A 27,470-nucleotide genomic window follows, 5' to 3' on the forward strand; every position below is an offset into this window, starting at 1 on the left:
AAGCTAGAATAACTTCTGGGGTGGTGGGAGTGATGGGTATTCTGGTTTGTAGCTGGACTGATACCTAAGCACATTCTCAGCCCACTCACAGGAAAACTCAGGTTTGGAAGACATGCCTAAGCACTTGTATGCAGCGGGCATGCGACATCTCCACAGACGGGACTCACTGAGCTGACCTTTACTGCAAACAGGGTGGGAGGCACTGACCTGGCCTCCGAGAAGTTTCAGCTAGTTGAACCTTGTAGATTGGGCAATAGCGGAGGGATGGAGGGAGGGAGGGAGGGAGGGAGGGAGGGATGGATGGATGGATGGATGGATGGATGGATGGATGGATGGATGGATGTTGTGCAGGCATGGGGAATGTCCAGCTTCTGGGAAGTGATGGTTTGGTAGAAGTGGCATGTGGGGAAGGCTCAGAGCTTTCCAAGTTCCTTAGGGAGTGATGAACCAAAGATTCATTCAGTTTTTTCTTTACATTTCTTTTATGTGTATAGTTGTTTTGCCTACATGTCTGCACCACATGTGTTTCTGATGCCTACAGAAGCCAGACAGAGCATTCAATCGGATTGAATTTGGGTTGCCAGGCTTGGCGGCAAGCCTTGACCTGCTAAGCCATTTCACCAGCCTTCCCACTCTGCTTCCCCCTAGAAGATTTCTCACCAGAAGATGATAGATTCTGTCCAGGGCCCTGCACTCAAAATCACTTCCTATCAAACTCTGCCTTCTGGGACAAGCTGTCCCTCAGAACACTGAATGTGTCTGTCACTTGCACCACCTGCATGGGGTTACCACAGGCTAGTGTCACTGACAAAGGAGAATTATGGGCAGAAGAGATGACACTGTAGACAAGAGTGCCCCTGGATTCTCTAGAAGCTAGAGACTACAGGAAGCTTCTGTGGTGCCAAGGCTGAATACAAATGTGCTCCCCCCCCCTTTTTTTTTGCTTCCCTTTTTTCTTCTGCAAACCACTGGGAGTTGGGTTTGCTTCCACAGAAGAATTGAGGCCACTGAGTTGGCTCTGCAGGTAGATGTGTCACCATCCTGACAACCCAAGTTAAATCCTTAGGGCACCCTCCAACCCCGTCGTGGAAGGACAAAACTGACTTCCACCAGTTATCCTCTGACATCCTCATGGTACTTAGGGTCTCCCTGCTCCACAGAAGAACTTGGTTATCTTCATAAGTGCTGAGCCCCCCATCACTGGACCTGTTCACTTTAGGACCAGCTATTTCAAGAAAGCTATGAAGGGGGTGGCAGGTGAACAAGATTTTATCCAAGCCCAAATGCTACTATGCACTTGACTTCCAATGAAGAACATGGTTACAAGAGATAGCATTCCTATTTTATTTAAACAAAGCATGTATTAGAAAACTGTCATCACAGAGATGTATGTCCTCTGCTTCACTGGCCTTGACTAAGCCTTTTTCTTGCAAACACCTGCTGGGGCTGGAGCCCTTGCTCAGTATGTGTAAGGTCACTGGTTGTAGACCACGCACCACAAGCACCACAGGGGAAAATAATTCGTGTACCTCTGAGGTAAATTCTACAAAACCAAGAGCATTCAGACACATGCTTTGAATCACAAGGAGACTGCCCTGAGAATATTAAGGCAGCTCCCTTGGCTGCCACCCAGCTGCTGAGTATCTGCGGTCCAGCACTGTGACAAGGTAGGAAGAATCTATTGGAGGGGTTGGGGATTTGGCTCAGCGGTAGAGCGCTTGCCTAGCAACCGCAAGGCCCTGAGTTCGGTCCCCAGCTCCGAAAAAAAAAAAAGGAAAAAAAAAAAAAAAGAATCTATTGGAGATGCTAACAAATCCTAGCCTGATACGTTATAGTTTTTAAGGCAATTTCATTAGCTTTGGCTTGTTTGAGCCTGGCATCACCGACCCATGTTTTACAGATGGGGGCCACAAGTAGAACGAATGTTGTCTGAGGCCATACAGCTGACAGGAAGCTAAGCCTTCTAGCCAGCACAAACCCCAGCTCAGAATCAGTCTTTCTGTTTTAGACCCAAATCAGATCCTCTCAAACAATTCCATCCCCTATCCTAAAGGTTATACAACCTCATTTCAGGGACCAGTGAAGGTGTATCTAAAAGCAGGTTTGACCCAGGGAAAACTGAGGCAAGTAACACTGAGAGGGAGAAGAGCTGTCACATCTACAACACAGCTTACTAGGCAGTGTAGATCCTGACCGCAACACTGATTCTATTGTCTTGGGGCAATCTTCTGACTCACGAGTACCAATTCTGCCGTGTGTACAATGGGATCGCTTCCCACCTTTGAGGGATCAACTGTGTGAAGTGCATGACTACAATGCCTGGTAAGAGGTGCCTGGCTGGGCCCCTCCTGCAGTGGTGTGTGGGAAAAGCTCTGGTCTTGTGAATGAAGGACCTACTATGTCCCGTCAAATTACCCTAATGATCACTCAGTCAGCGTCTAAAAGGAAAGTACACAGATGTCCTTAGAAAGCAACTGGAATGACAGGTCCTGTTTGTTTGTTTGTTTTTGAGGGGGTGGGGTGGAGGGATTTGTAGGCCTGGTTGTTTGTTTTTTTTTTTTTTTTTCGGGGGTGGGGTGCGGAGGGAACTTCTTGGGGCAGATAAGCCTGAAGACTGAGACGAGACAGGCAGAGAGCCGGTTTTCCTATTTATGGTGGGAAGCACAATGGTTCAAAGGTGCACCTGCAAACTAGCTTCCGACCCGAGCATGTCTGAAAAGATTGACATGAGCAAAGGCAGGCTAGAAAAGCCAGAAAGACTACTAAAAGGGCCAAGGTAAAGTGCTGCCAGTGCTGTTTTTGTAGCTCTTTGAGAGCCTCCCTTTAGTTCCCAAGAGGCCAGGCTAAGTTTCAGGATGCTTTAGTGTAGAAGATGAAGAGGGGTGAGGATGCAGACCCAGACCAGAACCCTGTCAGGTGCTCTGGATGGAGGTGACCTGGACAAGCTCAAGTGGCTGGAGAGCAGCTGGCTCAAATGGAAACAGTTCAGGAACTACTTGCCTCCTGCAAGGCACTGTAAGTATTCACTGATACTTACTGCGTGCCTACTGTGTGTCAGGAGGTTCTAGGCGCTGCACGATAGTGTCCTAGATACAGGCAGCGGGGTGTCCCTTTCAGGAACTTGCATTATAAAAACATCGTGGGGGGGAGGGGGAGGGCACAGGGAACAGCAGGAGACTAGCCTAGGAAAGAAAGCACATTCTCTCTTAGGGTAACCGGGGGATGCTGATAGACCCCTCCCAGAGGCGCAGGGCTGGATAGAGCGGCTCCTGGAAGGCGGCATAGAAGGTATGCAAGTGGCTCATGCCACCCGCCACGTCGTAGAAGGCCAGAATGCCGGCCTCGTAGTCCAGGAAGACGCCGAGCCGGTGAGGGTCGCGGCGGAGCCGCAGACGGCTTCGCTGGCAGTCGTGGAAGGCCCAGTACTCCATGTCGTAACGCTTCACGCACCACGACTCGCGGTTGCAGCCTAGGCGAGCAGCCGTGGAGGTTCCGCGGCGCCGCAGCGACGGGTAGGCCGCGCCCACCCACCAGCCCACGCCTGCCTCCTGCACGTCCACCTCCCAGTAGTGGCGTCCCGCTGCGAAGCCGTCGCGGCCCAGCACCTGACGCAGCGAGTCGAATCGCGAAGCGGGACGCGGCCCCAGGCGGCCCAGCAGCGAGCAGCGTACAGTGAGCCCGTCCGTCGACAGGCGCAGGCGCGCGTGCATCGTGTCCGGGTCCAGCGTTGGCGTGCGCGCGTCTGCAGAGGGGTGGGGAGAAGTGGTCAGAAAACTTGGGCGGAGCCACATGGGTCCTCCTACCTCGGACTGAGCATGCGTCTGCAGAGGGGCGGGGAAAAGCAGGTTTATGGGCGGGGCCGAAGAGGGCCCAGCTCACCTTCCATTCGCTGGTCCCAGCCCGAGTCAAAAAGCTCGGTAGGGACCAAAATGCTGTTGGGTAGGGTGAGAGGGAAACAGGTTTATTACGTGCTCTATGCGGCTTGAGTTTGGATCGTGGAATTTATTGCTAATTAAAAAAAGAAAAGTCTTACTGCCGAGGAAGGTGGAGTACACCTTTAATCCCACCAGTCAGGAGACAGAGGCAGAGGTTCCGTGAGTTGGAGACCAACTTCCTGAGTTCTACATAGTAGAATGTTGCAGGACAGGCAGGGATACATAAAGAGACCCAGTCTCAAAAACAGAAAGATAGAAAATCTTAAACTATTTGGACTTGGTTGCATGTCCTCTGCCCTTTTTAATCCCTTAATTTTGAGGCTTATACTTGCTCCCAATATTGGTATCATGCCATGCATGCTTTTAGGCAACCTACTTTTTAAAACTTAATGGCATATTCATGAAACATGCTTGAATCATATCAAACATATTTCAGTGGTGATACTAGTTTGTGTATGTGTTTAAATGATTTTATGGGCGTGAGTAGTTCTTTATGCGCATCTCAGTGTAATGTGCAGTGCTAGCAGTGGCCAGAAGGCGGCACCAGGCTCCCTGCAGCCGGAGTTACAGCTAGTTGTGAGCCTCCTTTTGGATAAGAGCAGCAAATGCTCTTCAACCACAGGGCCATCTCTCCAGTCTCTGAGGCTAGAGGTTTTTCTAAGCTAAAGACTTAGAAATTAAAACAGTTGCCATCCTTTTGGTGTAGTAAATATGGGAACATGAAGAAGGCTTCTAGAACTTTTCAGTTTGTTGGTTGGAAGGAGGAGAAGGAACGTTTACTTCCCCTTTGTTTGGTGTGCTTCTCTTCAAATGCATTTTATTTTCCAAACGTTTCTTTTTCAAAATGTGTGCTTAATGGTACTGCTTTGAGAAATTACTCCTAAAGATATGCAGCAAATAAGGCATAGTTATACACTCATTCACTAATTTAACAAATGGGACAGTAGTGGTGCCTTGAGCTAGGCACCGCTCAAGTAAGATTGAAACTCACTTGGGCTACCTGTAGACCAATCTGACTTAAAACTCTGAGATCTGCCTGCCTCTGCCTCCTGAATGCTGGGATTAAAGACTTGTGCCACCACTGCCTGGTAACACTATTTTTAAATCTCTGAAAGAGCAATCTGTGGAAACATTGACTGAAGTTAACTTTGGGTAAAATAGCTGGGTTTTTTTATTTTAATTTTTGATTTTCTTCACAATTCATGCACTACATATATAACTTTCCTTGTCTTCCTCTCTTTATCTCTCCTCTCTCTCTATCCCTCTCTTGTGCGCGTGTATGCACGCTTGTGACGCTAGGAATTAAACCCAGATATGCCCCACTCACACCAGGTAACTGTTCTATCACTTTCACGCCCCCACTCTCTGCTCCTGTAACTTTTTAGGGGATCAAATAGAGATGATTCACAATTTCCCAGCAAATGAAAACAGATTATAAAACAGTGTGTATAGAATGATACCATGTTGTTTGTAATGATAAGATGGGCATGATAGAACTCACCAGCAGTCCCTGCACTAGGGAGAGAAAGGCAGGAGGATCAGGAGTTCAAGGCCAGCCTTGGCTATATAATACATTTGAGACTAGCCTGGGCTACTGGAGGCTCTGTCTCAAAAACAGAACAAAGGGAAATAAGAGTAGCTTTCTATGGGAGAACAATTATGAATAATTTTCTCATGTGAATGTGTATGCTTTTAAAAGCCTAATAGAAGTTGGTTTTTATTTTGTTTTATTTTGTTTTCGAGACAAGGTTCTACCATATAGCCAAGGGTAGACTAGAACTTGAGATCTCCCTGCCTAAGCCTCTAAGCACCAGGGCTAAAAGGCTGTGTGGAACCACACCCAGCAAAAAATATTTAAACCTTATTTGGAAACAGTCTCTTAACAGGAAGTTGGAGGGCTCATTTCCTGTCCTTCGTCCACCTGTGCTCCTACCCAACCTCCCTTTCCCACTCCCGGGTCTCACATTTCAAGAAGAGGGCTCTCTCTGGCGAGGGGCTGGTTTTCAACAAGGCGCCTGGCTTGGTGCTGGAGGAGCTTGAAAGTTGGCAGTTTATGTCTGGAAGGAATGGGAATTGTGAGATGTGAGGGCCTGGAGCTCATGCAGGCAGTACAGACAGACACCAAAGTGAGGCAAAACTGGAACCTGGCACATCTCTCCCAAGAGTCACATGTGAATTTAGAAGATACAAATTCTGGGGTGGAGGGTCAGAGGGGCGGTGGTGGCGGCGGCGGTGGCGGCGGCGGTGGGTGGTGGGTGCACAACCACTCACTGACGGCAGCAGCAGGGTGAGCCTCAGCTCAGCACTAGAGGGCAGGAGGCAGTGTTCCCTGAAAGCAGGGCTGAGCCTGGAGGAAAGTCTAAAGAGTGTGTGTGTGTGTGTGTGTGTGTGTGTGTGTGTGTGTGTGTGTGTGTGGGGTGTGTGTGTGGTGTGTGTGTGTGTGTGTGTGTGTGTGTGTGTGTGGGGTGTGGGGTGTGTGTGTGTGTGTGGGGTGTGTGTGTGTGGGTGTGTGTAGGTGTCTGTGTAGGGGTATGTGTGTGGGTGAGGGTGGGGGTGTGTGTGTGGGTGTGTGTGTGTAGGGGTGTGTGTGTGGGTGTGTGTGTGGGGTGTGTGTGTGTAGGGATGTGTGTAGGGGTGTGTGTGTGTGTAGGGGTGTGTGTGTAGGGGTGTGTAGGGGTGTGTGTAGGGATGTGTGTAGGGGTATGTGTGTGTGGGTGTGTGTAGGGTGTGTGGTGTGTGTGTGTAGGGGTGTGTGTGTGTGTGTAGGTGTGTGTGTGTGTGTGTGTGTGTGGGGGGTGTGTGTGTGTAGAGGTATGTTGCGGGGAGGGCTGGAGCCGTGGATCAGCTGTTAAACGTGTTTCTTGTTCTCGCAGAGGGTCTGAGCTCAGTTCCCAGCACCCATAGCACGTGGTTCCCAACCAGCTGTAACTCCAGCTCCAGGAAAGCACATGCCCCCCTCTCCCCTCCATAGACACTGCACTTGTGTACACACACCCACACACAGACACACAGATACATGCGTAATGTTAAAAAAAGAAAGAAAGCCTAACTGACTGGAGTTATCAGTAGCACTGTAACCACCTGCGAAGGGGGCTTTGTAAGCCCTTCCTCCCACACATCCATGGTTGTTGGGGACAGTGAGACCGTGTATTCAGTGGCACAGCCACTGGCAAATGCCTATAGTCCTCCAAATAGCTTCTACCCGTGCTCCTGTAAGGTTCTCTTACTAAATTCACACACACACACACACACACACACACACACACACACACATACTCACACATTCTCACACACACACTCACCACACATACACTCAGACACACTCACACTGACACACATACTCACATGTTTAGACACACACAGATATACATTCATACACACATGCACACAGACTGACACACACACATACACATTCACACACACATTCATATCTCACATACACTCACAGACGTGAAAGCAGCAGGGAGAACTAGTTAGGCAGAGGAGGAGAATCACTAGCAATGGGAGAGGGTTAAGAGAGAGTAATGGGGGACTGCAGAGATGGCTGATCCTTTAAGAGCACTGGCTGAGGACCCGAGTTCGATTCCCAGCACCCATATCTTGGTCTGTTTCAGAGGGTTCCAGGCCCTTTTTTGACCTCCTCACGCACTGTACACGTGGTGCACAGTCACACATTCAGTCCAGCACCCATAAATATAAAATTAAAAAAAAATCTTAAAAAGCAAGAGAGGGTAATGCAAGAGAATATGCCTATAATATGTTATGTGAATGCATAGAAATGTCACTAATGAAACCCATTTTTATGTATAATGCATAATTATATATGCTAATAATTAATAATGCTAATATATTATTGTTATTATATATATGCTAATAATGCATTCAAAAGAGTAAAAGGTACCACTTACACAGCCCAGCTAAGCCTGCAGAGAGGTTCGGGCCTGGGAAAGAGCAAAGGGCAGAGGTTGTTCCAGCAAGAGGGCACCTTAGGGAACACCTCCTTGGGGACTCCTGTCTGCCTTGTATCTTGCCCAGGAGGCCTCCTTTGTCACCATGGCCTGTGGGAGAGGATGAGGTAGACCTGGCAAAGGCCTCACACCCTCCCCAGAATGCTGGCGTCATTCATGCCCTTACCTGTGTGAGATCTGCCTTGGCGGGGGGGGGGGCACGGACCCCGGACTCAAACTTCTCACAGGGCCCTTCCCCCACTCTACAAGACTTCCTTCCACTTGCTCATTCCCAAAGCCCTGACCCGACCTATCCTGGTTAGTTTCTTGTCAGGCTGTCACAAGAAGAGCCTTGTCTGAGAAAACCTCACCACCAGTCACCATCCGATTGGACTGTGGGACATTTTCTTTGATTTGTTTTTCTTTGTCTCTGTTTCCTATCTTTTCTTCCTTCCCTTCCCTTCCTTCCTTCCTTCCCTTCCCTTCCTTCCTTCCTTCCCTTCCTTCCTTCCTTCCCTTTTTCTTTCTTTCTTTCTTTCTTTCTTTCTTTCTTTCTTTCTTTCTTTCTTTCTTTCTTTCTTTCTTTCTGAGACAAGGCTTTTTTGTGTAGTCCTGTCTGTCCTGAACTCACTCTGTAGACCAGGCTGGCCTTGAACTCAGAGATCCTCCTGCCTCTGTTCCCTGAAAGCTGGGATTAAAGGCTCTACCACCACCTGGCTTTTTATTTTTATTTTTATTTTTTTTTTGAGGGGGGTTAGGGGGTTGAGACAGGGTCTGTGTAGCCCTGGCTGTCCTGTAACTTGCCATGTAGACCAGGCTAACCTCAAACTTAAAGAGATCCACCTGACTCTGCCCTACTCCCCACACCAAGTGCTGGGATTGAAAGTGTGAGCAACCATTGCCTGACAATGGAAGACATTTTCTTGATTAAAAATTTATTTCAGAGCACACAGCCCACTGTGGGTGGTGCTATCTCTGGGCAGGTATTGTGGTTTGCCCTGGAGTTATCTGTATTTTGATGCTAATTCCACTGCCCCAAGGACAGCTGCCTAGTCACAAACTCAGGAATCAGGTGACTTCACCAGAACCTTCTCCCCATTGAATTTGTAAAGTACACGTGAGGGGCAGGTACAGGACAGAAGGAGGCCTGTCATTGGAGGAGAAGGAAGGATGGGCGGGAGAGAAGTTTGAAGGAAGAGGAGGAGACTAGAACAGAAAGGGAGAGACAGGAGGGAGAGAGAGAGGGAGAAGCCGTGGCAGGACAATATGGCAGGTGACGTTAAGATTCTGCTCTGTGTATTTACAGGTTGTTATTAATGTTCCTAAGGGATGGATGGTACTGGGCTTTTTATGTTTAAGTGGGCAATTATATCTTATCAGTTGATTCTAAGATTATTGTGTTGTGTGTTCTTTTATGTGAGGGTTTGAGTGTAGGAAAGTGTGCGGCTGGGATGTGTTTCCGCCAAGATATCTAGCAGATATCTTGGGACACGGAGGTGTGGACCTAGTGGGGTAAAAGACAACATTACTTCTTTTATTTTGTATATTTTTACAACAACAGGTTCGGTCTTCGCTTCTGTTCCTGCCTTGAGTTCCTACCTTGTCCCCGCTTCCCCACAAAGTGATGGCCTGTTAGATGTAATGTGAACTAAATCCTGTCCCCTGGCTGCCTTTGCTCAAGTGTTTGTCACAGCAATAGACACACCTGGTCCCCCACCCCTCCCCCACCCAGCTCTCTTCACCCTCCTCGACTCTGTGCCCATTCCTGGGTGCTAACCCTCTTACAGGCCCTTTTCCCCGGTGCCTGGAGCACGTTCCTCTGGAGGATCACAGCAACCGTCACACCAACAATGCGAACAGAGAACACTTAGATAAAGCCGGTTGTGCCTGACCCTGGACAGCAGCCTCCCGAGCAGAGTCTCCATTATACAGACTCAGAAACGGAGCCTAGGGAACCAGGTGCACAGGACAAGGTGGCAGGGTGACTTCACAGCAGTGTGCTCCCCTGTGCGTGCTCCCCCCCACCCCAGGACTGGTTTGCCACAGGCTTTGTGGGAGCTTTCGGAACTGGACCCCAAATGGGTACTGCCCTCCAGGCGTTTACTGAGGTCTAGGAGAGGCTCTTGTGTCCATCTCATAAAGCCCCAGGCAGGTCACCAGGGGAGGGCCCGGAAGGCTCAGGCTGAGGTTGAGTGGGGAGTGGGGGAGTGAGCCAGTCAATAAAAAAGGCTCCTGGGGTCAGCCACCTGCAGGAATGGTGGGACTGGCCCTGGGCAGAGGAGGAGGGTAAGAACTGGCAAGGTATTGCTGTAAGCAGCCCTGGAGAGAGGGAGAGGGGGAGGGGGAGAGGTACAGGTGGCACCAGCTGTTAAGGATGGGTTGGAATGGGCGTGGTGGCACACACCTGTAATCTGCTCGGGTGACTGAGTCCAGTAGGTCGAGGAAGGTCAAGGCCAGCCTGAGCAACCCTGCAGAGAAGCTCTCAAAATACAGAGAACCGGGGATGTGCCTCAGGGACAGAGTGCTTGCTTTATGCTTGAGGCCCAGGTTCCGTTTTTTTTTTTTCAAGTATTGGGGGTGGGGATAGGGGTGGGTTGGGCACTAAGCCAGGAGCTCCTAGCTGCCCAGTCTGGGCACATCCTGTGAGAAAGGTGTGCCTTAAGTAGTCAGCTATCTCTGTTTCTCTGGGTAAGGCATTAGTGGAGTCTGCTGGTTTGTATTGCCACCTTGGGATCCAAGTCTCTCGGAGGAGCTTCAAGAGAGCTTCTAGACTGAGATGACTTATCCTTACTCTAGGAGCTACCATTCTATAGGCTGGGGTCCCAGACTGGACAGAAAGGTGAACATGAGCTGAGCCCCAGAACCATCTTCCCCTGCTTCCTGGCTGCAGATGCAGTGAGGCCAGCGGCCTAACGCACCCATCAGGCCATGAATTCCCGTCAGGACAGGCTGCAACCACGACCCAAAATGACTACTTCCTTAAGTTGCTTTTGTCAGGTGCACCACACAGGGAGCAAGGACTCAGAGTCGGTCTTAGGCCACTCACTTTCCTTCAGGCGAGTGTCCATTGGTGTCTGTAACGTGTTCCTGATGGCTTCCACAAACTCCTTAAAGAAGTTCTTGACAGGCTCGAAAGACAGGGGCACAGGGTGGCTCAGCTCCGAGGGGCTCATCTGCTGTCCCATCTCTGCCTTGGTGGCTATATATGCCTGTGTGAACGGGCACAGGGTCAAAATGGCTCCAGGGACTGCAAGCTGCATCTGGCCCCTATTGTGTCCCCAGAAGGTCATGACCCACTCTGCCTGGCTACCCTGGTTTGAATGAACTATGCCACAGAGCAGAGCCCTGTGAAGACTGCTGGTGCCCCTCCTCTCATGCTTCTTTCCCTTTATTTCTCTCTCCTTCCCTTTTTCTGCCCTTCCCACAGGGTGCCTAGGAGGGCCCCAGTGAAGAGGAATGATCAGGCCATAGCACTAAAGTCCAGGCCACAGTGAGGGTCTGCTGCAGTGGGGATGTATCTCAATATGTGGGGACCTGGATTCCATTCCGCTTTATTTTGTTTTGCTGGGACAGGGTTTTCTGGAGCGTAGGCTGACCTTGAGCTTCTGATCCTCCTACCTTCACCTCCCAGATGCTGGGTTGACAGGCACACATCACCAATCCTGGCCAGTCACAGGTCCTGAGTCTACCAGAGCGTGCCCAGTGAGTGCCCCTTCCCCTAGCCCCAAGTCTCATCTGCTAGAAGCCTTACTGCAGAATCTCTAGTAAATATTTGAGCTAAGATTCATGTGTTAGTTGAGTAAGAATGGCCCCCATAAGCTCATATACTTGAATGCTTAGTCATCAGGAAGTGGCACTACTTGAGAGGGATTAGAAGGTGTGGCCTTGGGCTGGAGAGATGGCTCAGCTGTTAAGAGCACTGATTGTTCTTCCAGAGGTCCTGAGTTCAAATCCCAACAGCCACATGGTGGCTCACAACCATCTAATGCTCTCTTCTGGTGTGTCTGAAGACAGCTATAGTGTACTCACAATAAATAAATAAATAATAAATAAATAAATCTTTAATTAAAAATAAAGGTGTGGTATTTTGCCGGGGGTGGGCTTTGGGGTTTCAGAAACTCTCTTCCAGCTGCCACAGGCAGCTGCTTCTCTAGCACCATGTCTGCCTGCATGCTGCCATGCTTCCTGCTATGACAGTGGGGACTAAACCCCAATGAAACACTTTCTGTTATAAGATGGGTGGTGGTGGTGCACATCTTTAATCCCAGCACTAGGGAGGCACTGGCAAATAAACCTCTGAGAGTTCAAGGCCAGCCTGATCTCAGAACTACCAGGATAGCCAAGGTTATAAGAAAGAAAGAAAGAAAGAAAGAAAGAAAGAAAGAAAGAAAGAGAGAAAGAAAGAAAGAAAGAAAAAAAGAAAGAAAGGAAGGGAGGAAGGAAGGAAGGAAGAAAGAAAGAGAAAATCCTGTCTCCGAAAAGAATGTTGCCATGATCACAGTGTCTCTTCACAGCAGCAGAACATTAAGACAATTCACTAAGGGGTTGGGGATTTAGCTCAGTGGTAGAGCACTTGCCTAGGAAGCGCAAGGCCCTGGGTTCGGTCCCTAGATCCGGAAAAAAAGAACAAAAAAAAAAAAGACAATTCACTAAGTGCCTGCAGCTTGGGGGGCCCTGGGAAAGGCTGCTGTTGGATTATTTATAACTCGAGATATTAATTATTAGACATTAATTATCCCAGCAGTGTGTACTTCCTGACCACCTGTGTGGGGTAATAAAGTCCACCCAATGGCCAGGGACATCTCTGGGCATGCCCACAGTGTGTGAGTAAGGGGGAGTAGTGGGTGGTAGCTTGAGATAAGGGAGCCCAGCCATACCTGCAGCAGCTGAACAGGGTTGGACACCTGGCTGATGTCCCACACCCTGATAGAGAAGTCACTCATGACCTCAATTTGCTTCCTGCAAGACTCGGCTTGCTCCTGGTACACCTGGAGGGTGAGCTGTGTGTTTTTATCAATGAAGCTTTTGGCCAGTGCTTCCTCTTCATCAAGGAGTAATCTGAGTTCCGTGAATTTCTGTGTTAGCCAGGCTTTACTTGAGTCTGCAGAAACCTTAAAGGGGGGAAAAAAAAGACGTTTGTTCCAACCAGGAAGTCTAGAATGGAAAACAGCTCTACAGAATGAGCCCAGCAAAGTGGCCCTTCAAAGCAAGAGGCCACTCGTAAAAGAGAAAGTTTCTCTAAGCACTGCAAACCGTTTTGAGACAGGGTTTCTTTGTGTAGCCCTGGCTGTCCTGGAACTCACTCTGTAGACCGGAACTCACAGAGTACCTGCTTCTAACTTCCCAAGTACTAAGATTAAAGGTGTAGGGCACCTCATCCAGCTAAAGAGACTTCCTGCCTCCTTCCTTTCTTCTTCCCTCTTCTTCTTCCTCCTCTTCTTTGGTTAAAAATGTCTTTCTTGGTAGCCCAGGTGGCCTCTAACTCCCAATTCCTCCACATCAGCTTCCTTCCTGAGTGCTGGGATTGAAGGCATGGACCCTCGTGGTGGTGGAGAGCTTTTCTAATATGTGCCATGCCCTGGGCACACAGGATATGGTAGCGCACCGTAAGAAGGTGGAGGCAAGAAGATCGGAAGTCAAAGCTGTCATTAACTGCACAGGAAGTTCAAGGTCCGCCTGGGTCTCACCAGCTCTTGTCTAGAAACAAAAGCAGACAAGCCAAAAAACCAAACCAAACCAAACCAAACCAAAACAACAACAAAACAAAACAAAACAAAAAAACCAAAACCAAACCAAACCAAACAAACAAACAAAAAATCCCACCCTTGGGAAGAGGAAAGAATTTGATCTAAATATACTGTATGAAAAATTAAAAATAAAAAATGGAATGAATTCTTTAAAGTGAGGAGTGGATAGGAAAATGTCTAAAAATAAGTATTGCAAAGTTGCAAAAGGTCTCGCAGTGTAGCTCGGTGGTGGAAAACTTGCCAGGTATGCGGGAGGCCCCGGGTTTGCTCCCCAGCATCTAAGGTAGAGTATAAAATCACCCCGAGAGACACAAAGAACCTCAACCATTGCCTCCTCTTCTGGGGACTATGCAGAAAACAACGCATGAAAAGACCTCTGTGCTGAGCCTCTGAGCAAGCGTTTTATGCGTGTACAGTAGTTGGGCTCCGTCTTCAGTATAGCACACTCAGGTTTGCTAAGAATGTAGGTCTTGTTGTAATACGATTGTATGCACCACAAAATGCACAGTGACTAAAGAATGCAGTGGGTTCCTTTTTTGATACGTGTTACGGCATGGATGAACCTTGAGGATGTTGTAAGACCCCATAGTGGCCTCACCTCAGGAGCGCAACCCACAGAGCACAGATTGACAAAGTGACCGCAGCAATAGCATGAGGTTTTTTTTTTTTTTTTTTTTTTTTTTTTTCCAGAGCTGGGGACCGAACCCAGGGCCTTGTGCTTTCTAGGCAAGCGCTCTCCCACTACGCCAAATCCCCAACCCCGCATGAGGTTTTTTTAATCCATGTACGTGGGGTTGCTCATCCACGCAGGGAGAGGCAACCCCGAACCCAAAAAGCACATAACTTTTATTCCTTACAGAGGGCAGACTTCGGCAACAGGGTTAGCTGGCCCATTCTCATTGGTGGTACACAGGACAAAAGATCTGGTCAGGTATTGGCTGGCCTGCTCAAGGGGCTCTTCTTGGCTCAATTAGTCACCTGGCCTTGGAGAATCACTGGGAAAGGGCTAAGTTGGCACGTCCCTTGGGGGGGGGGAGTGAACTGCGTGGTCGCGCAGGGTCAGGGTCTCGGGTTCACCACAGGGAGGGGTGGGGATGGGGGTCTTTCCGAGAACAGTTGTTTTTGTTTTGGCTGGTTTCCATTAAGCCTCGTCACTCTGACCACCAAGACCTTGCTCCTGTATTCACAGAACTTCGTTCTTACAGCTTTGTTTCTTGCATCTATGAAACTTATTTCTTCAAGTACAGGTGAGGATAAAAAGGCATCATCAGCTCTGGAGCTGAAGCCACAGGTGCCAAGGCCAGATCTCAGGTCCTCTGCCACTCCAGCTCTGTTTTCAGTTCCTTTCTTTCTTTCTTTTTTTTTTTTGATTGGGAGTTGTTGTTGCTAGGTGGGGTTGTTTGTTTGCAATAGGATATATTCCGTTGCCTAGCTTGGAGCCTGATATCTATCCCAGGTTGGCTTTGAACTCATAGCTATCCTTCCATTGTAACAGGGCTCCAGACTTAAATAGGTCCCCTGACCTTAGCACAACTGACTCCATGATATAAGAACCATTTAGGCTTTACAACTCAGTACATAGACAGTACCAACTATCAAAGATGAAAATGAAGGTCTAATCCATAATTCTGGGAAAGTCTGTAAATGGATTAACCTTGCTTTTTGTCTTCTCTAGTTCTGCTTCTGGCTTAACTGTTCTTGTTAACTGAAGAACAGTTCAACTCAGGATATGGTTTTTGTGCCTAAAAGATCACTCTAAGAAAGGCTGGAGGCTACACTGAGATCTCAAACACCCAGTGTAGTTGCTGGCTGGCCAATAAAGATTTCTATTGGCTTAAACCCATGTCCGAGCAGTCGTCTTTGGTGGATTCCCCACAACACTTTCGCCTCCCACATGCTGAGATTACAGACACACCGCACCCAGGCAGAATTTCTATTTGAGATCACAAAACAAGTTCTGGAAATTGGTAGAGACCATTATGTTTGGACACACTGTGAGTGTGGTTCATACCCCAGAAAGGACTCCTCAAGAGTCAGCATTGCGTGTCTAGATTTGCCACTATAAAAGGGTGTCAGAGCTGGAGAGAGCAGAAGACCCAAGTTCAACTCCCATCACCCTCAGGATGCCTCACAAAACTCCTGTTCCAGGGGACCTGTCACTCCCTTCTGGCCTCCATGGGCACCAGGCATATAGATGGTGCACAGCCACTCATGCAGACAAAACACCCAGTTGTGTTGAATAAGGCATAAAATTAAAAAAACAACAACTCATGATTACTTATACAATGGGAAAAAAAAAGCAGAAAGCATCTAGAAAATAGTCTAAAACCTAGAGAAGCTCCTTCCTGAATCACACTGCACAGTGAGTCGTGAATAGCTAAGGACTAAGGCCAGCCTTTAGCTACTGAGATGTACCCTCCATTTGGCAAGAGGTGGGAGGTGAGTCTCTCCGTGTGTGTCCTACGGAAGGCTTTAAGCAGTGGTTAGGTTCTGGGACCAGCTCAAGCACCGGTGGCCTTATTTGTAACATGACTCAGAGTGTACCTGGCTGCTGGTGTATCTTTATCAAATGACCAAAGGAAGGGAAGAAAGTGTGTTCCTGTCCACAGCCACAGCACACAGAATGGGTCTGACCCGTGTGATCTCAAAAAGCAGGCGCCTTGGGCCTGGTTGGTGCACGGATGGGAGATAACAGGTCCCCAAAGCTTTGAGTGATGAACGAGGGTTAGGAGCAACAGAGTGAACCAGTTCCCAGAGAGAAACCAACATTCATTGTTCTTTCCAGCTGAGTTCCAAGTAATCCTGAAGGTCCACTCTGTCACAAAGACAAGAGAGGGAGAGAGAGGGGAGGGGAAGGGGGAGGGAGAGGCAGAGACATGAACAGAAGAATAAGAAAGTTGGCTGCCATTTTGGGTCCCATGGAGTCAAAGTCAAACTGGATCCCACGCTGAACTGAGTTTGGAGCTGTGTGGGTTGGGTGGGGCTGGTGGTAGAGTAGCCCCATGTGGTGCCCAGCAGGGAAGTGCCTAAGGACCAGCCAGTAAGCTGGGTGAAGGGAGGATGAGGGATTTAGTGCACCAGATGCTGCCTGCTCTTTGACCCCACCTTCTGGGCCTGTATGGGAGGGGGAGGGGAGGAGGATGCGCCTTCGAGGAGAAGGCAGAAAGCTGCTTCCTGCACACTAGGCATGACTGGATAACTCCACTGAGGAGGCTCTTGTGGGTGGTGCAGATAGGGTTTGAGATAAACCCGCCAAACCCTTTCAGACCATTTTAGTTACGGCAGCCATGCCCAGCCTCGGAGGCAGAGGAGCCGTGGAGGTCGGGTACACCACCTCACGTATCCGCGGACCCACGTTCTGGTTCTCTCACTGTAGCTTTCAGGGGTCACAAAGGCATAGATCGAGCCAGGAGCCGAGCGAGCAGAGTTATTCCAGCCCCTGTTGGTGACCAGGTCTGGCACCAGCCTCCGACAGTGTGCCTCCTGCTCTTCCAGCTCTCTCTTACCCTTCTGTGGTTTCACCAGGAGGAGAAACTAGAGGGAAGGCAGAGGGTGAGGGCAGGGGAGCTGCAGGGTGTTTCTCCCACGGGACAATGTTCCAGAGGTGGCTCCCCCAGTTTCTCTCACCCTCTGACTCCCACGAGACCCGCCTGCTATAGCTTTAGAGTCCACTCAGGGGGCCCTGGACCCGGTTGATACCGGCTGCAGGCACCCCTGACTGGCTCTTTTGTCTCATCCTTGCACTAACCATGCTCTCTCCCTCCAGCTAAAACCCCAGAAGTTTCTATCTTCCCATCTGGCCCAGGTCCCCCCTGCTATGAGACCCATGATAAACTATTTCCCCTTCCAGGCCTCTCTTCCCACATCTATCTTCCCTTTCCTTTTAGGACAGACTCTCATGCAGAGTAGTCTCACCTTGAACTCGAGGCTGAGGATACCTTGATTCTGAGTCTCCTGCCTCTCCCTCCCTAGTTCTGGTATTATAGGTGTTTGTCACCACCCTGGCTGTTTCTATGGAGGCCTATGGATGCTGAACCCAGGGGTCTGTGAACACTAGGCAAGCGCTCGACCAGAGGATCCCCAGGCCTACACCAAGCATTGGGTCAGCTACACAAAGGTAGGCTTGAAAGATTCTTTTTGTTTGCTTTGTTTTTTGGGTGGTTTGTTTTTGGTTTTTTGGGTTTTTGTTTGTTTGTTGTTGTTCGTTTGCTTCCTGTTTATTTTTTTGAGATAGAGTCTCACTACATTGCCTAGGCTGGCCTTGAACTCCATGGTTCAAGCTGTCCTCCTGTCTCAGCTTCTCCTTCAGCCTGGACTGCAGGGAGTACCCTTTGGTCTGGCTTAGACATGCATCTCTTATGGGTCTTTCAGTTGTGACACTGCACATTCTAAATCCTCATCATGTTTGCTCCAGCAGGCAGCAAGTAGTCTTCGAACACGCAATTCTCTCTCTCTCTCTCTCTCAACCTCTCTCTCTCTCTCTCTCACACACACACACACACACACACATGCACCCACACACCCACACACACCACACTGTACCTCTCACTTTTCTCCACCATTTATAAAAGTATCAAAGTATGACATAGTGGCACATGTCTGCACTCCCGAGCACTTGGGAGGATGAAACAGAAGAATTAAGGTTAGAAACAACCTGTGTAGAGTTCACTGTGGTGAACCGCTTGCAATTCCAGCAGTCAGAAAGCGGGGGCAGGTGGATTATGATAAATTCAAGCCTGGTCTACATATTGACTTCAAAAGCAGTCTAGATCACAGAGAAATACCCGAACCTTGGCATACAGTTCACACACCTTTAGTCCCAGGAAGCAGAGGCAGACAGATCTCTGAGTTCAAGGCCAGCCTGGTCTACAGAGCTACTAGTTCCAGGACATTCTGGGGCACACAGAAAAACCCTGTCTCAAAACAACAAAAAGGTTAAGAAGGGCTGGTTGTGGTTCAGTGGGTAAAGGTACTTGCTGCCAAGTCTGCCAACACGAATGGAATCCCTGAGATTTACACGGTAGGAGAGACCCAACTCCTGTGGGTTGCTCTCTGAACTCCACATGTGGCCTGCGGCAGTATGCATACTCATAGATACATACATACATACATACATACATACATACATACATACATACATACTCTCTCTTGCTCTCGATCTCTCTCAAATAAAATGTAATAAAAAATGCTTAAACAAAAATAAAAGAGTATGGGGCTGGCTGGGGAGACAGCACAGTGAAGTAAATGCTTGCTGCTCAAGCACAAGTTCAGATCTCCAGAACTAACATACAAGCTGGGAGTGGGCTAGAGAGACAGCTCAGCAGTTAAGAACTCTTATGCTGCTCTTATGAAGGACCTGGGTTTGCTTCCCAGCACCAACATGGTGGCTCACAACAATCTGTAGCTCCATTTCCAGGGCTTCCACGGACAGTGCACACATGTGGTACATAAACGTACATGAAGGCAAAACACTCACATACATAAAATAAAGATGATTTTTTTTTAAAAAGAAAGAAAGAAAGAAAGCTGGGGATGGCGGACTGCACCTGTGATCCCAGTACCGAGGAGGCAGAGACAGGCAGATCCCTGGAGCCCTGCAGCTTGAAGGCCAGGCACCATACTTGGACCTGTGAGCTCTGCATTCAGTGGGAGAGCCTGTCTGAAAAACCAAGGAGAGTGACTGAGGAAAACACTGGGAGCTGACCTTTGGCCCCCATGATCACATGCACATACATGCACGCTCACCTGCACAAACACATGGATGCACACATACATGCAGGCCAACCTGGAAGACACAGGCTGGTAAAGCCCTATCCCCAAACAACAGGTAAACTTCACTGCACAAGACAATGGGAGATTCAGAGAGAGCAGTGCTGCTGGGTCACTGCTGTCCAGCACTAGTGTGAGGGAGCATCTAGGGCTGCAGGCAAGTGCAGGGCTACCCCAGACTTCTGAAGAGCCACAGCAGGGAAGCACACAGCCTTGGAGCCTAGAGATTGACAACCAGGACTTTAACTGTCCCCTGGAAAGGAGTGTTTAATCAGGCTGGGTGACTGACTTTTGCACAATAGACTTTGGACCACATCTGAACCTGATTTCTGATTACTACATCAAAGAAAACTTTCCCCGGGTAGGCCACTAAGTCCACAGTGGCTTTCTCTGCCACAGATAACACCAGCCAGTGTTCAATAGAAGGTCTGTGCCCTATCTGATGTTAAAGAAAAAAAAAACAAAAAAAGAAAAACCAAAAAGCCCAGAGTTTCGGGGCTTGAGTTAGTGGTAGAGAGCTGCTCTTGCAGAGGTCCTGGACTTGGATGCACCCACATCCACATTGGGCAGCTCTGTAATTACAACCACATGCATGCAGTCCCAGCTCTGACTGATCTAGTGCCCTATTCTGGCATTTGTGGGCTCCCAAACACATGTGGCAGACACAAAGACAAAGTCAGACAGACAGACAGATAGACACACAATTAAAATAAAGTTAAAAAAATAGATTAGAAACATGCAGAGTTTGAATACTGTGTTGGATGTGTAGAATAGACACTGATCAAAGAAAGGGGCCTAAATAAACCAAGGGGCATTCCATGTTCATAAATTTGGAAGTAATGTCACTCAGGCTAGCCTTGAACTTGTAATCATTGGGTCTCAGCCTCCCATTTTGTGGAATTATAAGTGAGTACATTCCTAGTTTGTTTTTGTTTTTGTTTTATGGCCCTTTCTGCCCGAGACAGAACCATCTCACATTGTAAGGCCAGGATGCCCTGCAACACATTATGTAGGTCAGGCTATCCTCAAACTTGCAGCAAACCTCCTGCTTTAGTATCTGGGTGTAGGGATTGTAGGTGTGAGCTTCCACGCCCAAATTTGGAATAGCAGAGCAGGGACATTAATCATTTCAAGACCTGTTATCGACTATATTAATCCTAACTGTGTAGACATGGCTTACAGATATACATAAGTCATAAACTGCTGTACCTGTAGACTCACGTGCTGAGCTGACATAAACACTGTTAGAATCTGTGCTTGGCACTGAAGGACAGTTAGGTGTCACCGAAGTAATCTTTAGCTGATTAAGTGAAGGAACATGATATTTCTCCACAGGACCTTTGCGGTTTCCCGTGAATCTAGAATTGTTTCAATGTAAAATGTTTAAGAGTTGCTGACGCTTGCTTCGTTCTTCCCTTTGACCCTCGTGCACGAAGCCTGGGGAGACACTTCTCTACCATTATTTGCTGGGTCCTTTTGAACTGATTTATGGTTTTGAGCCCAGAACTTTAAACTTTTATTATTATTATTATTATTATTATTATTATTATTATTATTATTGTGTGTGTGTGTGTGTGTGTGTGTGTGTGTGTGTGTGTGTGTGTGTGTTGTGGATGAGGACATCTGCATGTGGAGGTCAGAGGACAATTTTTGGAAGTCTGTTTTCTACTACTGTGGGGCCTGGGGCTTGAACTCAGTTGCCAGACTTGGGCAGCAAAGTGCCGAGCCATCTTGTTGGCCCCTACCAATCCTGGCCTATGTAGTGGAGATCCAGAATCAATCATCAACCAACCAACCAACCATCCAACCAACCAACCAACCATCCAACCAACCAACCAACCAACCTTATCCAACCAACCAAACAACCAACCTTATCCAACCAACCAAACAACCAACCAACCAACCAACCTTATCCAACCAACCAACCAACTAACCTTATCCAACCAACCAACCACTAACCTTATCCAACCAACCAACCAACCAACCCCATCCAGCCAACCAACCAACCAACCATCCAACCAACCAACCAACCACCCTACCATCCAACCACCCAACCAACCAACCAACCAACCTTATCCAACCAACCAACCAACTAACCTTATCCAACCACCCAACCAACCAACCATCCAACCAACCAACCAACCAACCAACCAACCAACCAACCAACCAACCAACCCATCAACCAACAACCCACCAACCCACCAACCCACCAACCAACCAACTGACCAACCGACCAACCCACCAACCCACCAACTGACCAACCATCCAACCAACCAACCAACCAACCAACCAACCAACCAACCAACCAACCAACTTTATCCAACCAACCAACCTTATCCAACCAACCAACCAACCAACAAACCATCCAACCAACCATCCAACCAACCATCCAACTAACCAACAAACCAACCACCCAACCAACCAACCAACCAACCAACCATCCATCCAACCAACCAACCATCCAACCATCCAAACAACCTACCAATCCTGGCCTTAACTAAGGCCTATAATCCCAAATACTCAGGAAGCTAAGGCAGGAAGTTCATGAGTTCAAGGCCAACCGGAGACAGAGTAAGTAAGACCCTGCCTCAAGACAGAAATATTTCCTAAGCTCCATATTCCTCTTTGTAACCCCAGTTGAACTCATTGGTACCCACATACACAGAGGATGGCTAGATGGGAATCGGTGGGAGGAGACAAGGGAGAGGAATGAGTAAATATGAACAAAATACATTCTATACATGTCTGAAAATGTTGTAGGAAGCCCATCATCGTGTATAGTTCGGCTATGCCAATAAAATCCTTTTTAAAAAGAGACTTTGCAGAGACTCCAATCTTAACAAAAAAATTCACATTTTCACCTCACTCTTAAATAAGGTAAAGAGAGGTCTGGAAATGTAAGTAGCCCAGTGGGAAAAAATGTGTGCATGGCCCTGGGTTCAATCTGTAGTACACAATAAAAGAAATAACACTGTATGAAGGGGTAAGGCTGAAGGAAGCGTGTATTTATGGACTACATTTACACTCTATGCCCCATGGCCAAGAACCTTAAGAGTCACTTGCCTGCCCTGTGAGCTGTTTTGCTTTCCTTAAGGCAATTTGGGGTGTGTGAGAATGGAGGGCCAAGGTCCTCTGGTTTTGCTCATTGCTCATGGAAGACTGACCCCTGGCTTTGGTGGATGTGAGGAAGCTGGACCTCTGCCCAGTGAGGTATGGGGCAGAGGCTGAGTCTCTACAAAGCCCACGAAACAGACCTTCAGGGCCACTCACCTGCATGCGTGCTTCCTTTGTGATCTTGCACTGAAATTCATCATTTTGTGTCCTTTCAAGACCTTTAAGTCATAGGTTGCTCCAAACCCCACCAGCTTGTTTTGAGGCTAGACCTTGTTTTCCTGGGGCTCCACACTAGAGATGCCTAGACCCTGGCGGATATGTGGACGTCTGAGTTGAGAAAAAAAAAAAACAAACCAGATGTGTCCACTTGCCTTGAGCCTTTCCCCCGTGTCTTCCAGTTGGGCTATGTTGTCAGCATGTTGTCTCTTCTTGGTGGCCAAACACTCCAAACACTCCTGCATTAGTTTCTGTGATAAGGGTCAGGAGAGAAAGGGAACCGGTTACTTGCAAGCTTACAAGCTCTCATTCTTTCCTCCAGGGATTGAACTCCAGGGTTGGTACCTCCCCCCTGCCAAGCCACTTCACTAACCCGCTGTGGCTGTCAGTAGTTTGCCCAAAGTCATGCGGTGAGGTGCAGGGTGAGCAGAGACTCTGGCTCTCTGAGCTTCAAGCCTTTGTTGGGGATGCCTCCAGCCTGGATGCCTGTCTCCTATTTCTGGATGTCTGCTTTTAGAAGCAGCTATTTTTCTGAATACCTGTTTCGGATCTTTTCCCTCCAAGGGTAGCCATCCTCCACCTTAGCCTTCTCTAAAGCTGGTCTTCCGCTTTGCACCCGGGTCTAACTCATAAGAACGGGTGGGGATCTGGACTTTGAATCCGCCAGAAGCAATACTATGGCATGCCGATTTCCAGGGGAAGAGCTGGAGGCCCCAAGGAAGCTGGCAGGCATATGAGCTCTAGACAAAGTTAGGTCGTAGTCCTTGCTCTATAGCCATGTGCTCACAATCTGATTCCTCCGTGGCAAGCAGGGATGCTGTGGGGATTAAATGAGATCAGAGTGGCTGGCCAGCAGCACATGCTCAGTACAGGTCACTTTGCCATTTTAGCATCCAACAAGCATTTGCTGTGGTGGTGGATGGCTTTACTGAAAGAGGAAACTGGGGGTAGGGAAGGGGGTCAGTAACTTCCACATACTCATCTACTGTGACACCTAACCCACCTGCTGCCCAACCTGCCCCAAGGATACCCCCAGTTTTCTGTCTTGGGCCCTCTGCCTCCAGCCACAGGAATATCTGTCTCGGAACCCCATGAAATCCTATTTACCCTTCAAAGCCATGTCCATCCAATGGCGACTCCCTGGGAAAGGCTTGCATGGCTTCCTGCCTCAAGTTCTCTTTTCTGGCCCTCACTGACCACTACCAAGGGCTCCCTAGTATGATATTTAGTATACAGCAATGCTATTACTCTTCCTTTGACCAGTCAGGCAACTCATTCAGATGCGGGGAGGATCTGACTTATGACTTGGCTCACACACTGTACAAGGCATTGGGCTGAATGTGTGTTTGATGAAGGAACGGCTCCATCAATAGGTTGAGGAAGGGTGCCTAAGTTGATGCATTGGTAGATTGAATCGGGAGACAACAGAGGGAGACATTTGAGCTACATCTTTGGAAAATAGCATTGGATCTCCGAGGAGCAGCATTTGAGGATCATTATTAACAGTTACTTCACAAGTACGGAAGGGAGGTTCTAGAAACAGGGGCAGAACTAGCCAGACCGTCCTCCCATAGGTCCCATTCAGCTTGCAGTTGTAGACTTGTCAAGGGTGGTTAAGTCAGGGAAGAGCAGAAAGGAAGGCGTTGGGGCAGAGATAAGAGATAAACATGATAAAATCAGCCCTGAGGATTTAGAAGGTTCAGCCTAGCTTGCCTTCCTCAGATATAGAGATGCGGATAGGTTCTGCAGAGCTGCCTGCTGGGGGTCCTGCTTCTCATTATCTATAGAAGATAAGGCTGCAATTAACGCGCAGCTGCTGGGGGCGGGAAGGGGAGGAGACAGTGGTGTGCTTGCATAGAGGGAGGAGCCGGAGTCAAGGCAGGAAGAGGAAGACTTTGCAAAATTATGTAGGCCAACAGGTTCCAGTTCAGAACGGACTTTTATGAATTCCAGGGTCCAGAGACCAGGCTTCACGGAGCACATAATACATACATAATTTTCTTTTTCTACAATCTGGACTTTTGAGATAGTCTCTACATAGCACAGGTTGGCTTTAAACTCTCAATTTCCCTACTTCATCCTCCGTGGTGCTATTAGGTGAACGTCCCAGCCCCCTACGCCCTCGGCTCTGGCTGGGGAGCTGCCCTAGCAGAAGCGGTAAAAGGACATGAATACCAGTTTGAGCCTCCCAGTACCCCAAGCCAATCTTTGGAAGCTTCGCTGATGGTTTGACCAACCTTTGCACTTCCACGTGGTTCTGTCTCCCGATCTTACGTCTACTATCTAGGGGACCTCAGGGCCCCCTTAAGTTTCCCGGTCCTAACAGGATTTGGCGGTAAGACCTGGGCTGGCGGTCCCTCGACCGTTACTCCTGTCCTCAATCTCCGCCCGCCCAGACCTGCGGTGCATGCCCTCGCGGCTTCCCACCTGCACGCGCGCAGCCTCCTCCTCGGCCAGGCCCACCGGGTGGCCGCGGTGCGCTCCCAGAACCGGGCAGAGCGCACACACGCAACGGCTGCAGCGACGACAGAAGAGCTCAGCCGGGCGTTCGCTGTGCTCCGGACAGCGCCAGCCACCCGTCCAGTCAGACTGAACGGGCGCCCGCACCTCGGCAGTCCCGCTCGCCATTTTTCATTAGCATCCGCTGTCCTCTGTGCAGTGTGGTCCGATCCGGTTGCTGCAGAAATCGAAACTTTGCTTGGGGCGGGGCGGGGCGGGCGACCCAGCACCCAGTGGCAGGCTGGAGGTGCGATGACCTGCTGGAGAATTGATCTTTGGATCCACCTAGTTCTGGATTCACCGCACCCCATCCTTCCACTCTTTCGCCCTGAGGAGGAGGAGCGAAATATAGATGGGAACATAGGTGCTTACACGTGTGGGCTTTCCGCTTGGTGGTGCTGGGCTTCTGGTTTTTGGCAAACTGCGGAGATGCGTAGAAGGTGGTGTGGCCTGTCCAGAGAGCCCACATTTCCTACACCCCACTTTGCCCTTTTCCTGTAGTGCTTCCTCCCTTGAGATCAGCCTTGAAGGGGCAGGGGTGGAGGTGAGGTTGAAACAGATTTCCAGGAAACCCCAATTATCATCAGGCTAAAACTTCAAAACCCCGGACCCTGAAGATGCTCTGACCTTTCCTGCCCTGAGTGGTTGATCCACCCATTTTCCAGCCTCGGGATTTTGCCATTCTGGCTTGAGGTACGGCTGCTCTTCACTGTCTCTTATCCACTTGAGAGTTTGGCCTATCTCCTCCTTTACTTCTCCAGAGCACCCTGACCACCCTGCCCCATCCTGTAGCCCCCACGAATTCTCCCAACCACCAGTGCAAACGCTTATAAGGGTATTAGGTCCTTACTGGCCAGTTTGCCAGCAAGCGTTTGGTCCAGACACCTAGTGCTAAATTGGTACTTGTAGAATGAATTAACAAAAGGAAATCAAGCATTGCAATATCGAGTCTGGTGTTTTATTATTATTTTGGTTGAGGCAGGGTCTCAGACTCTTTGCCCAGGCTGGTCTGAAATTCTCAATCCCCCTGCCTCAGCCTTCCAAGCGCTGGGATTACAGGTGGGAATTACCACCCACGGATGATTGTCATATTTTCCCATTGCACATTGCACGATTCTGTATCTATTTTAACTTTTATTTCTTAATTATTTTCTTTTCTTTTCTTTCTTTTTTTTTTTTTTTTTTTTACAAAGGTACAAGGAATTTAAGAAACATTAAAACAATCACTCAAACAGCTTCAGGCACGGTTTCAGATGAAAAGCGTAGGCAGGTCCGTTTCTTGCTTCCTGTTTCCCTCTGGGACACGACCTCAAGTTTTGTTCCAGGAAGCAGGACTATTCTAGGGTTAAGGGGGTACAAGCTCATCTCCAAGCACTCTCCTCATCCACACGAAGTTCCTGAGTCAACAGAAAGGGAGCTCCCAAGGCATGAAGGAAGGGGATGAGGGCCTCTTTGCTGCTTGGGTGGACACTGCCTTAGTGGGCAGTGTTGCTCCATTAGCTCAAGAACTAAAACACAAATCTTTAAAAAAAAAAAAAAAAGAGATGACTTAAAAAAATATCTGATAAAAATTACCTATCCCTCTCCCTTGCTATGAAATAATTTAAATAATTTATTCTAGATGTAAAAAAACAAAACAAAACAAAAAACAAATTTGTTCATAGCCGCCTGTGACCTCTTCCTGAATGTGAGGTCTGGTTCCCTTACAGTGGAGATAGCCTTTTTAAGGGGATGGTGTTGTGCAGAAATGGGATGAGAAGCTCCCTGGACCCCACATCTAGCCACATAGACGTGGCAGCCAGTGTTTTTTTGGGCTGGTTTCTTCACTAGGAGGCCATCCTGCCCTCTGAACATGGGGTTGGAGTTTTACAAACTGACATACTGGTCACAAATGAGAGAGCCCCTTCCCAGGGGCTCCAGGTCCCTGTCGATGCCTGGAGACTCTTACTCAGATAAGGCAAGCATAGCACAGGATGGAGTCCTAGTGTAGTGTAGTGACAGAGAACCAACCAAGGAGCACAGGACTCTGGTGTGTGCAGATACCAGCGACGGTGAGTGGCGTGGCCATGTGCGAGTCGGCTTTGTACTTCTGCATTCATGGCCAATACAGGAGCAGGATATGAGGCAAAAGTGCCTCCATCCCCGTTTTACGGAAGCCACTGAGGCTACCAGTGGCTACCAGAGGGCTACACCTCCCACTGCAGGGTCAGCTTCAGTGGGCAGGCCTGGTCATGTGCGTCCAG

The 27,470-nt window shown here is 48.7% G+C and overlaps 1 protein-coding gene across 1 annotated transcript; it reads right to left on the reverse strand.

The window, feature by feature from the left end:
* Positions 1 to 1,794: 1,794 nt before the first annotated feature.
* Positions 1,795 to 25,390, reverse strand: Trim14 (tripartite motif containing 14). Its single transcript, XM_032904126.1, has 6 exons — positions 25,156 to 25,390; positions 22,884 to 22,979; positions 12,760 to 12,993; positions 10,929 to 11,091; positions 5,900 to 5,992; positions 1,795 to 3,742 (listed from the first exon to the last, which is right to left on the reverse strand). Exons 1-6 carry the CDS (start codon positions 25,354 to 25,356, stop codon positions 3,207 to 3,209), a joined length of 1,323 nt encoding a protein of 440 aa, XP_032760017.1. The 5' UTR covers positions 25,357 to 25,390; the 3' UTR covers positions 1,795 to 3,206.
* Between the last annotated feature and the right edge of the window lie 2,080 nt (positions 25,391 to 27,470).

The sequence above is a fragment of the Rattus rattus genome, chromosome 1 (assembly GCF_011064425.1).
Source record: "Rattus rattus isolate New Zealand chromosome 1, Rrattus_CSIRO_v1, whole genome shotgun sequence".
Classification (NCBI taxonomy): Eukaryota; Metazoa; Chordata; class Mammalia; order Rodentia; family Muridae; genus Rattus; species Rattus rattus.